Source organism: Myotis yumanensis, unplaced genomic scaffold (genome assembly GCF_028538775.1).
Source record: "Myotis yumanensis isolate MYYU_CA2020_CCGP unplaced genomic scaffold, mMyoYum1.0.hap1 SCAF_6, whole genome shotgun sequence".
Taxonomy (NCBI): domain Eukaryota; kingdom Metazoa; phylum Chordata; class Mammalia; order Chiroptera; family Vespertilionidae; genus Myotis; species Myotis yumanensis.
The window spans coordinates 7074795-7088246 of NW_027223757.1; the positions used below are offsets into that span (position 1 = coordinate 7074795).

Below are 13452 nucleotides of genomic sequence, written 5' to 3' on the forward strand. Positions count from 1 at the left end.
CAATTGACTGGTTTGTTTTTATTAATATAGCTAATTAAAGGGAAAAAAAAGGCTGTGTACATTCCTCTTTTTTTCTCATTTGGTTTTATTAAGTTTAGTCTTAAGTTATTCCTGTATCTTCCATTTTTTTATATGATCTGACTAATATTGCTTAAAATTTATATGTTAACTCCTTTCTAATTACAAGATTTTGGTGGCCATTTAAAACTATTTTTCACCATGTCAAACTTGCGTTTTAAAACAATTCAAAAGAAAAGATTTTGGAGCTAATCAGCATTTGAACTATACTTTGATGAATAAAAGTATCTTATACAGAAAATAGGGAAAAGTAATATTGAAATTTTAATTTAATCATATATAGTCTCTCCATTAACATTAAAATCTTTAAAATGTCTTTAAATATCGCATTAAAAAAATAAAATATTTAGCCCTAGCCAGTTTGGCTCAGTGGATAGAGCGTCGACCTAAGGACTGAAGGGTCCTGGGTTCAATTCCGGTTGAGGCCACTTACCTTGGTTTCAGGCTCCTCCCTCACCTGGGCCCTGGTCAGAGTGCGTGCAGGAGGCAACTAATCGATATGTTTTTCTCACATTGATATCTCTCTCTGTCTTTCTCTCTTCCACTCTCTCTAAAAATCAATGGAAAAATATCCTCGAGTGAGGATTAAAAAAAAGAAAACACAACAAAAAAATAAAATATTTAAATCCCAAATGTTCTCAAATTTGTGAAACCACATCCAATTATTAATATCTAATAAATAAAATACTAATTTTGTTTCGGATTGTGAGAATGAGCATTTGCACTGCAGTCAGTACCTGTCACCCTTAGATCCAATGATTAGGATAAATCACCCAAAGCAGCTCTACAGAGAATTTCAGGGTCTCTCCAATAGCAGGTTGGACATCCCAGGGCTGTTTTTCTTCCTACAGCTGGCTCTCCAGTCTGCTCTTTGTTGGCATTAGTTTGTGACCAATGTGTCAGGCACAGATGCAACAAATGGAGATGCAAAAATGATTAAAAACAGGCTGTTCTCAAGTAACTCATCAACAAAGATGAACAAGTCAATCAGCAATTACAGTATCAGTTGACCAATCAAATGATATTCCACCTGGTGTGACAGAAGTCAGCCCCAAGCACCAGGCAGAGGGACCTATTTTGCCCTGACGTCCCCAGAGAAAGCTTCCGGGAGGAGCTTGCCCCTGAACTGATACTAGAAGGATGGGCTCCTGTTGGCCACATAAGGTGTGACTGTCAGTCACTCCTTTCTACCTTCAGTGGGGAACTTACGAGCAGATTACACAGATGGTTCACAGAAGGCATGGAGCGAACAGGTTTTGGTTTGACATGTAGCTACAGCTATTAGTAGCTACAGAATGGTAGAAATAACGAGCCATGATTTAACACCACACTCTATAAAGCACATTCCCGTGTGGAATCCTCTGTAATGTTGCTGTAGGTTCACTTTGATTTGTACTTTGTCAATCTCTCTTCTAATGAAAACTCCCTCTGACTTGATACACGTAATCTTTCCTCCTCCCCCTCCTTCTCCTCCTCCTCCTGCTCCTCCTCCTCCTCCTCCTCCTCCTCCTCCTCCTCCTTTTCCATCTTCTCCTCCTTCTTCTTTGGTTTATTCTTTTCTCCATTTTAACATCACATTTATAAATGCTACATGGTGCTAGAGAAAATGGAAAGCATTTGCCCTGTGTTTGATTAGCACCACGAACAGGAATACCGTCCACAGGCATTTCTGATGCTCACTTGTCATGTCTTTCCTTAGTCCTTTAAGCAGACTTTGAGGTTCATAGAGGCTCGTGGAATGTGCTGCAGCAGGTGTGCGCCGTTTTTGGCTCAAATATCCATTTCGCTATAATCTAATTAGAGAAGTATCAGCAGGAGCAACAGAAACTGCTGGAGCTTCGTCTCTGCAGAAAAGGAGGCTGAACACATGGAAGCCAAGCTTTACCAAAATAGCTCACAATAGGGGAGTGTGTCAGGACTGGGCCAGAGTAGGTATTTTTGTAATATTTATTTTATAGTTCCTGCTAATGAGTAAACTATTCCCGGCTTTTATTTGGATAGTTTGGCAAGTGGGCATTACTTTCTGAAGATAATTGGGTTTTTATTTAGTGAATTACAGGTCTTTCTTTGATCTCTTAGAATTTAAGTGGTCGGAGTGATTGAAAGCAACTGGTTCCCAAGTTCATTGATGTATTCCCGAATGGAAAGTTTTCATGTCTTCACAAATATATTATTAAGAAGATGCATGCGATGAGTCAATATCTTAACTAGATAATTTAATGTCATGCTACTAAAAAGTGGATTTATTGATTATTTGATGATCCATGTCTAATATGCAGCCAACTGGGCACATATTGGCCAAATAACAGGCTTTTCCCATCAGAACTCAGAGCTTTGAACTTGCAAAATTCTTGGGACAGTATTGGTTTGGAACAAAGTCAGCCATTCTGAGTTAATTGCAATGATTCTGAGGTCTCTGAGTAAAGACCTAGTTTACTTTTTGGCTTCTTCCCTCTAACAATTTCTTCCCTTACACTTCCTTGGAGTTTTGAATGTTTGAAATTGATGGGAATTTTCCATAGGATGATATAATGAAACTAAACCATAAAATGCCTCTTCAGTCTTACCTGCCAATGGAGATATAGGGTGATCCATAGACCACTGGTGTTTGGATTTATGGATTTTACCGGTCAATAAAATTAAAATGGAAGGACAACATATAGTTATGAAATCTTTATTTTGATGACTACAAATAAGAAAAACACTAATATCCACCATCATGATTTTCTAAATATACAGGCATCCCCCCAAAAATGTTTACACACTTTATAGCTGATAGCTTAGTTGATGTTTCTTTCTTTTCAGATCAAACCTATTGGAATTAATCATTATTCAAAGTGTGTATACATTTTTGGGGACACCCTGTATTTTAACATCAAAATGTACCAAGGATAAGATCTCAGAATAAGTGAAGTGTTTACCAAGAGAGGACAGTTGGTGATGTTGCATTGATATTTTCTCCATGGACTGGTGAAGATGTCACCAGGGATTGTCATTCAGCCTTGGACTGTATGTTAGGAACTGCTTGCAGGAGACCTACATCATCAACCCTCTTCACATAGTCTGTGGGCAGTTTTTGGTTTCTCTGTAATGAATTAGGAACCTGCAAATGTATCCTTGTCTTCTTTGGCAAAAGTTTATTATTTAAGTTTTTAAAGTATTGAAGAGCAAATGAGGTAACATTATTTCACCTAACTATGTAGCTATGAGCTGATACTGGTCAAAGATACTTGAGGATTGGTCAATATATGTGTTTTGCCCACATAACTGGTCATCACTCAGTTAATATTATTTTGCTTCATTTCTGGCTCCAGTTTTTGCTTTCCTTTCTCAATCACATTTCTCAAGATTTTTTGCTCATTTTAGTGATAGATTGCAATCTCCTTTTTGCTCAAAGAGTCCTTCAATATTCCAAAGAATTCCCCAAAGAGGCTTGTTAAGTTTCTGGAGAACATTGAAGAATAAGGTAAATCATGATATGGAAATTTTTTCAGATCCTTGAACAGTGAATTTAAAATGATATAAACCAGTTTTTAGAAAGCAACACCATAATGCCTGCCGTATGGATATAAATATCACACACATTATTTTGACTATTGGCCACTTTTTGAAACAATGGATTACCTTCATTGAATATTAAAAGTAGAAAATGCTTATATAATCACGACTTACTATTTTTTTCAATTTTGTGTGTGCACAATAGGCAGCAGAGCAGGCATCTTCATCTTCATCCAAACTGAGTGAAACACCGGGTTCTTTCTCTTCCCTGGAAAATACCGTCGAGGCAGCCAGCACTTTGCCCACCTCCTGCTCAAAAGAAAGACAGTCCTTGACCGACATTAACAGTTCCTCTGCTGCTGAAGACGTGGGACAATCTATAGCAATTGCTGTGGAGATTCACCCACCTGGACCCTCAGAGGCAAACAGTCACAAGGCCCTGGAGAAAAGCGTGGCCACGTCAGAAAGTGGGGCTTTGAACTCTTTATCTAGTGGTGACACATCTTCATTGAGTAGCAACCTAGACCATCTTACTGTCCCAGACAAGCCTACGGGATCAAAGATGATAGACAGAGGTAAACTAATAAATTGTTTCTTTTTCCTTAGGGAATGAGTATTTGGGTGTGGATGCAGAACTCTAACGTTAATTTGTTAAAAGAGTTTTTAAAGTCATCAATGATGATGATTCAGTCATTAAGCTGCCTTGTGGGTTAAGCGAAGGGGCTATTTCTTTAGAGGAGTTTGCATGTAGAAAACCCCAGCTTCGAGGCCATTCATTATTCTCTATAAGTGACACTAACCAAATGCTTACAGTCGACTATGAGACATGTGATCATAAAATAATATGTTTTTTGCCAATCTGAGGAAAGGCTTGACTCTTTTTTTGGTCCCATGTTCTATGTGCTCTTAAGCTTGTAGGAAATAGATCAGGGTTTTGTAGACTGATATTTATAACATTACTTCCTTGTTTCCACACAAAGTTAGAGCAACTACCTTCCCTGGACCACGACCACAGACAGAGTTTGGGCTAGCTAGTAGGTTCCTGAAGGTGCCCATGTGGTTAGCAGGAAGACAGAGAATTTGCATACATTTTGGAGGGCAGCACTAGAAATTTTAAACACTCAGAGGAGCACAGTTTATGCTTTTGAAAACAAAATTTAAGTCTTAGCAAAGGAAAGAGCTACTGGAATGTAGAAATGAATAATGTGCACCCCTTAATGCTCTGTGATAGTAGGTTCTTACTTTTTATTCAGTCTTACTTTTTTATTACTATGTTCAATTATGGTGTGTCTTGTCTGATGGTTTCGTGCCTTATTCATTCTGGTGGAGAACAAGCTTACCTGATATAACATATTGAGCAATGATGCAGTGACGACTTCGGTTTTTATTTTTTAAAAATATATTGGTATTGATTTCAGAGGGGAAGGGAGAGGGAGAGAGAGATAGAAACATCAATGATGAGAGAGAATCATTGATTGGCTGCCTCCTGCATGCCCCACACTGGGGATTGAGCCCTCAACCTGGGCATGTGCCCTGACCGGAAATTGAACTGTGACCTCCTGGTTCATAGGTCGACACTCAACCACTGAGCCACACTGGCTGGGCTAGTTTGTATTTTTTTAATGTACTCTTGAGAGAAAATTGACTGGCTATATTCCCATAGTACTTAGAGTGGCCTGATGGCATAGGTGACTGTTCTGCCCCCTCTCCTAGCCTAATCAGGGAAAGTTTTTTTTTAAAGTTCACAAGTTGTTGTATTCTATTAATTTAGTATTTGCTATCAGAGTAATTAAGGTCAAGTATTGCAACTGCAGACCCAGTTGTGTGTGGTGTGTGTTTTGTGTGCATGTGTGCATTATTTTAAAGAACGTGAATTGTAATACTCAGGTTGGGACCTCATTCTTCAGTCACCACAATTGTCACCACTTCCTGTGATGTTTCACACAGTTGACTTACCTGCCTGGCCTCTAATGACATTTTCAATTGTCACCTCTAATTTAGGCCAACGGTCTACTTTACATGAAAAAAAGTGGAGCGCATGAAGTTATTGGCAAAATAACTTACGTCTAGGGGTGAATGAGGTGGGATAGGGAAGAGGATAAAAGTGATGCCATTGAGGGATGGAGAGGGGCCGAGTTTGGACGGCAAGGAAGGGAAAACGTAGACTCATACTGTCCTCAGTTTGCAAGGTGCTGTCATGTAGAAGAATATGGGCTTCATTTGTTTCTCCTCGGAAGGACACAACTGAGGTCAGCAGTGCAAGTAAAAGGAGGTAGCTTTAGGTTCAGCCTAAGAAACTTCTTTTTAACACTGAGAAAGTTCAAAATAGAATGTGCTCTTCAGAACGTAATGCATTCCTTGCCCCTGAAAGTGTTTCCTCATTCTGAGACGACCACTCTCCCTGGCTGTTAGTTGCTATTGTTCATTGTATTTGGTTTTACGAAGATATACTGAAGAGAGAATTTAAGTATCTCCAACTCAATGGCCTCTAACTTGATACTTAGACGATCATTCCAGATATAGGAGTGCCGAGACTAAAGAAAATCATAAAACGCGCCACATCTATTCTTTCCTGCCGAAAACTCTTACTTTAATCATTGAACCATAGGTAGAACTAAAAACCTGCATACACACACACACACACACACACACGCACATACACCCCACACTCACATATACACACACGGAACCCCAGAATGAGAATGGTTTCAAAAGCAAAATAGATAACAAAATTCCATTTGCATTCTTTCCCAATAGATAACCCTGCAGATTGAATTGACCTTAGGGTGAATAACATGAGAGTCACGGGAAGATGCGTGAAGCTCTTACCCATGTCTAAATGTCACTCTTGGAATGCATGTGCTGCAGAGCCTGGCTGGGCACGAACAACTCTTTTATTTGAAGAAAAGGAAGAAGCCTTGTATTTTTAAACGTTGAGTTAAGTGCTGAGTGACCAACAAAGTCTGTATGCTTCCTCAAACCACTTGACATGAAAGTGCTCCTGCCAGGAGAAAGGAAGAGGAAATAAAAGTATTTTCCTCTCACTGATTTGTTGGCAGTTGCCATATGCTACCACATTTTTGCTGGTGATTTTTTTTCCTGCTACTGGGGGTTTGGTTAAATTCCCAGAAGAGCTAAACTACGTAGAGTCATTGCTATGGAAACAGCAACCCAGTCTTTGCTTGTGTTTCCGATGACCTGCTATTGAGTAATCAGATTGTGTATTTTGCATGTTTTTAAACATGTGTGTGTTTGTGTGTTGGAGAAGATAGCTTTTCATTTTTGTGACTTTTAAAAATTATGTTTTATCTGCCAGTTAAAAAAATACACAAAAGCCCTGAAATTCCTGTGTCTGAAATATTGTCCAGGATATTTTCATGACAGGGATTGAAGTTCCGATGTCCTCCAGAATAGGAGTTGGGATTTAAAATTAAGCCCCAGTCTCAAGATGCATTTGTGGGAGTAAGAGGCTTTTATCCTAGAAAAGAAAAAGATTCTTAAAGGTTAATAACTGAGTCCTGAAACAAGCAGACAGCATGTATTATAGCCTCCTTTTTATTTAGACAACGAGAGAAATATTTTGCAGTTGGTATGCAATTAAAATTGCGGTTGCTAGAATTCTATGCTGAACTTAAATATCCTCTTAGACATTTCTCCCCTTCTGTGCAAGCTATTAAACATGCACAATGCTAATTGCATCCTATTGCCTGTCCACATTGGGAGCTGCAGAATTCCAGAGCTGTCCGGATTCTTCCCCGAGTCTTTCTACAAAGCCAAGGGGCAAAGAGACGATGGGGTTAATGGAATGCTCATCTCAGCTCAGTTTCACTCTGTGCTGTATCTTTCCTTTGGAAGAGGCCATTTGGCCCCTGACTTATGCCTGTGTGGTGATGACTCGCATTGTTGTCTCTATTTACGTTGTGTTAACAACGTGGAAACAATTTCATTATACTTACTGCATGAATTGAGTGACCATGCCCTGGATGCTGAAAGCTAATAACCACTAATGAGACTAACACCCAATTTATGCAAATATATTTTCAAGTACAAGTACAGCTAGAATTAATCTGGGAATCATGTTGAATAAAAAGCAGTTTTAATGAAAAGACAAGCACACTAGAGCATGCATGACATCTCAAGAAGGTGGCATAAATAAGCCAGATTTTAGAATTTTGAAATTTTTTTTTTTTTTTTTTTTTTTTACAGTTTGAATGTGAACAGAATAGGTGACACGTTATTTTAGCCAGCTGCTTCAGATGTTGCTGTAGGAATTTTGTGGCATGTCTGTTTAGGAAGTACGAAGATAATAAGAAGAAAATGTTGAATACTGAACTCCATTCAATGTAGCATTATTTTTATTACTTTTCTGAATACCTTACATCTATTCAGGTACTTTGTATTAAAGGGAATACAAAGATGAGCAAGATATAATTGCTGGTATAAAACATTCTAACATCTAATAGGGAGAGTGGGAGGAATAAGACACATTTAACCAAAGAAAGCAGAGGAAAATAGGTGTCACAGAGAGATACGAAGTACTTGAGAGATTTAAAAGAGAGCAGGGACTCAAAGTATAGAATGTGACATCTAAGTGGGAGGTTCTGTGCATAGAGATAAAAGACATGGGAAAGAGAGATGGAAAAGAAACTTAGATGATGTTGAATACTGGGCTAGTTGTTAGTTTATTTCAGTAAGTAATGGATGACCATTCTAATAGGTTAATCTAGTGATTAAATTATACTTTATAAAAAAACTAGAGGCCTGGTGAACAACATTCATGCACTGGGGAAGGGGGGGGGTCCCTCAGCCCGGCCTGCACCCTCTTGCAGTCCGGGACCCCTTGGGGGATGTCTGCCTGCCAGCTTAGGCCCGATTCCTCCAGGGATTGGCCCTAAGCTGGCAGTCAGACATCCCTCTCACAGTCTGGGGCTCTCGTAGTCCGGGACCCCTTGCTCTTTACCACCTGCCTACAGCGGAGGTGGGAGAGGCTCCCACCATTGCTGCTGCACTCACCAGCCCGGAGGCTTCTGGCTGAGCAGCACTACCCCTATGGGAGCGCACTGACCATCAGGGGGCAGCTCCTGTGTTGAGTGTCTGCCCTCTGATGTCAGTGCATGTCATAGCCACCGGTTGTTCTGCTGTTTGGTTGATTTGCATATTAGGCTTTTATTATATGGGATTAGGTCAGCTTTAGAAAATGGAGTAGAAGAGAATAAGAGGAGACTTATTCTCTTAGCTTCTGTAATAGCTGAGGTGGCTATGGAAATAGAGGAAGCAAAGGTGAGCCATGAGGGGTTTTATAGCATGCCTATCAAGGTGAAGACTGAGCTTGGTCTTCTGCCTCTATTACTTAATGTAGTCCCTAGAAAATTTCCTAGTGATCCTGTTTTTTGAACTATGCTCTGAAAATGGGAATACATTATTTACTATTGGGAAAATCTTGGCTCTATAATTGTTGACCTCAGTGGCATTGGTCTCAGGCACAGGTGACCCACCTCTTGCTTTCTCAGCTCCACGAATGCCTTTGTGAGGGCCGCCCTGGGTAAGAGGAATTAGTTTATTTTCATTGCTTTATAGTACTCAGTTGTTTTCATATACCACAAGAAATTGATCTACTGTTGCTGAACATTTTATTTTTTCAGCTTTGGGTTGTTATAATAAATGCTGATATGAACATTCTTTTAAAAAAATTAATAGAGCCCTAGCCAGTTTGGCTCAGTGGATAGAGTGTCCGCCTGCGGACTGAAGGATCCTGGGTTCGATTCTGGTCAAGGGCACATGCCTGGGTTGCAGGCTCCATCTCCAGTAGGGGACATGCAGGAGGCAGCAATCAATGATTTTCTCTCATCATTGGTGTTTCTCTCTCTCTCTCCCGCTCCCTTTCTCTCTGAAATCAATAAAAATTTTTAAAAAATTAAAAAAATTAATATACATCTTTTTGAGCAGTTTTAGAGTTACAGAAAAATAGAGCAAGAAGTACAGAGAATTTCCATATAATCCCTCTTCTTCTACACACAATTGCCTCTATTATTAGTATCTTGCATTAGTGTGGTTTACCTGATACAACGAACAACTAATGTTGACAAATTTTTATGAACTGAAGTCCATGTTTTCATTTGGGCTCACTCTTTGTTCTGTACAGTTTTATGGGTTTTGACAAGTACATAATGCCATATGTCCACCATTAATCACAATATTATAAATAATAGTTTCAGTGTCATAAAAATCTCCTGTGCTCCACTCCACCCTGTCTTCCACCCCTTTCCCAGGCCCCAGACAACCACTGATCTTTTTACTCTTTAATTTTACCTTTTTCCAGACTGTAATATAGTTGGAATCATACAGTAGGTATGGTCTTCAGATTGCCTTCTTTCCATTATGCATTTTAATGTCCTCCATGCATTTTTGTGGGTTAAAAAGCTCATTGATTTTTTATGGCTGAATATTCCACTGTATGGATGTACCACAGTTTGTTATCCATTCATTTATTGAAGAATATCTTAGTTGCTTATAAGTTTTTGAAATTACAAATAAGGCTACTATAACATTGTGTACAGATTTCAGTGTGGGATATAAAAATTTCAACTCATTTGGGTAAATGCCTAGGAGTGCAATCGTTGGAGTGTATGGCAAGGCTATGTTGAGCTTTGTAGGAAATGCCAAATTGGCTGTACCATTTTGCATTCCCATCCGCAAGGAATGAGAGTTTCTGTTGCTTCAGATCCTCAGCAGCATTTGGTGTTGTCCGTGTTTTGGAATTTTGCCACGGTAGTAGGTGGATCATGGTATCTCTTTGTTTTAATTTATAATTCTCTAATGATATAAAATGTTGAGGATCCTTTCCTATGCTTATTTGCTCTCTGTATATCTTATTTGGTGAGGTATCTGCTGAAATCTTTTACTCACTTTTAATTTGTTTTTTTCTCATTGTTGAGTTCTTTGTATATTTTAAATACAAGACCTTTTATAAGCGGTAGCAAATAATTCTTCCCAGTCTGTGGCTTGTCTTTTCATTCTCTGAGTGAGAATTCTTATGCATATATCCCGGTCTACTTATGCCTGCTATCATCTGATTCCGTATGTATGTGTCATTTTTCTAATATCATTTGTGTAAAAGCCATCTTTCTCCAAGATGTCCACATGAGTCCCAATGCCATCTTTGTTGTAAATCCAGTGCTGTTGCTTCTTAGACTTCTGTCGTTCATCAGTCTATTTTTTCCTACCCTGACTCATACCCTTTTAGAAATAGAGTCTTAATGGCTGATAGGGCAAGTCTTTCTAACTTGGTCTTTCTAAAGAGTGTTTGGGATATTCTTGGCCATTTAAACTTCCATATACACTTCTTGCCTTGGGTTGGCCATGCAGTACAATGCTGATAGAAATGGTGGTTACTGGCATTTTTGTCATGTGACTGATCTTCTTTCTCCACTAAAACAAACTTAAAAGTAGGTACTTTATTGCCACTTCTATTTTATGCATGAAGAAAACGGGGCTTAAAGTGGTTAAGTAGACTGCTGAAAGTGGTCATGCACCTAGTACTTGTGAAAATTGTGTTTGGAATGCAGTTTTGTTTGACTCCAGAGCTTGAGATTTTAACCACCTGATTAAGAATAATTCTGCATAAGTAATCAGCAAGACACAGGGTTGGGTTAGATGTGATGTGAGCCAAGCCACATTGTATAACCAGAACAATTTCCTTCCTGTTTTATAACTACCAGTGAAGCAGTATAAGCTACTTAATGATAGAAACAGAAGTAACTAAATACAGATGCTACTTATCGATGGGGATTCATTCTGAGAAATGCGCTGTTAGGCGATTTTACCATTGTGCAAACATCAGAGAGCCCACTCACATAAACTTAGGTGTATTTGTATGTGCTGTACTTTTATATGACTGACATCCCTGCAGGTTTCTTTACACCTGCATCCCCACAAACACATGAGTAATTGTAGTGTCTGAAACAGAGTGGGCTGGGAGGCGTACAAAGGAATTGGAGAACTCAGTGGCATTCTGGCTTATGAGGCACTAGTTGGGTCCTGTTAGATGTTTGGATCTTTTTCCAAGTGCAATGATATGTTTTTGGAGAAATTGAAGCTGGAGGGTGTTATGGTGTGGTTTATAGTTTTAAAAATATATATTTATTGATTTCAAAGAGGAAGGAAAAGGGAGAGTGGGATAGAAACACCAATGATGAGAGAGAATCATTGATTGGCTGTCTTCTGCATGCCCCCTACTGGGGATGGAGCCCACAACCTGGGCATGTGCCCTTGGCCAGAATTGAACTCAGGACTCTTCAGTCCACCGGCCGACACTCTATCCACTGAGCCAAACAAGCTAGGGCTCCCCTGACTGGGAATTGAACTGTGACCTCCTGGTTCATAGGTCAATGCTCATTTTTAAGAGATGACTTCACTATATGGAAAATGGATATTAGAAAGCTAACATAGACCATGTAGCTATTGAAATGGGCCAAAGTCAAATAATGTTGGTTGGATTAAGATGGTAGCATCGAGGTGCAGGGGAGAAAAAATACACATATTTGGGATATATTGTAAAGATAAAATATGAGAATGTAAGATTCACAAAGACTTCTACTCTGTTTAAGTCCATCCCCAGCACACAGTGGACATTAACAGAGTATTTGATGGATGAGTTGAATAAATGAATGAATCAACTGTGTGAAGGAAAGAGAGGAATCAAGGATGAGTCATATGTTTTCTATCACATTCAGTTTCCTGTAGCATTAGATAATTTCCACTCCATAGGGTTATGATTTTCTGGAAAAAAAAAGTTTTCCTAGTAGGGATTTAATGGCCATATTTAAATACATAACTCTAAATATGTACAGTAGGTCCTTAAATAATGTCATTTCATTCAACATTGTTTCATTATAATGTTGTTGAGATAGTGTAGAAACTTAACTCTTATTTATATCAATTAGCCTATGGTAACATAGGTTTCAGCATACATTTCACTGCAGTTCCATGAAACTATTGGCGAGGTTAAGTGAGGACTTACTGTACATTAAGGATTTTCTACAATAATAGAAATAAGAAAAAGAGAGCTTCATCTTAAAAAGGTAAGGGCATTTATATGTTCCAAACCTTCATTTTCTGCTTAGTGAAACTGAGATAGGGTAACTTCTTCCTTCCTCTTGCCTCAGTGCTCTTGTCCTTTCCTCCTTCTGGTCTTCCATTTCTATCTGTTGTTCTCACTTGTCTCTATCATGGAGCCACATGGATGATGGACCCAGTATGTTATGGGGCCAACTTGGCATATTTCTCTATAGTGCATTGAATTTGTATCCTTGATTTTAGGCTATTTTTCCAGCTATTTTCCCCCATTTATTTCCCATTCAGTCTCCACCTCATAAATATATTTTAAAAAGAAAATGAAAACCTGCCCATATGCCTTTTTAATATGCATGCCAGTATTTTTTGTTTTCTTAGGATGTGGGCAAATATAGAAGTTTTATGACTGCATTACATATTTCACCAAATCCTAGGTGTTAATACAATTGAAAGAATACATTTTAAAGATAAATAGGATTATTTGTTTTGAGAAGTAAGGTTATATATCAGATGCCTGGGGAATGGACTCCATTTTAGATTATTTCCAAAAATTACAGCCACAAGAGGTAATAATAATAAAACAAAAACAATATTGAAGGTTGTCTACTAGATTAGATTTGCTCTTATCAATAAAAGCAATAATACAGTAGTAGTGAGTTGCCTTACTTAATAGAAACATCAAATATCCAAGAGAAAATAGGTATATGACTCAGCAGAGATGGTAAAACAAATATGGAAAAATGAGGAAAATTAAAGTGAAACTACTCTTTTCTCAGACTTACAAGAGCACAAGTAAAAATACTG

The 13452-nt window shown here is 38.6% G+C and overlaps 1 protein-coding gene across 4 annotated transcripts in view; it reads left to right on the forward strand.

Moving 5' to 3' along the window:
- Window positions 1–13452, forward strand: part of IPCEF1 (interaction protein for cytohesin exchange factors 1) — a 139242-nt gene that overhangs the window by 107433 nt on the left and 18357 nt on the right. For all 4 annotated transcript variants that reach the window (XM_070417437.1, XM_070417435.1, XM_070417434.1 and 1 more), the window contains exon 10: window positions 3782–4151. In XM_070417437.1, the coding sequence (XP_070273538.1) occupies window positions 3782–4151 (370 nt within the window). The remainder of the gene's footprint in view (window positions 1–3781; window positions 4152–13452) is intronic.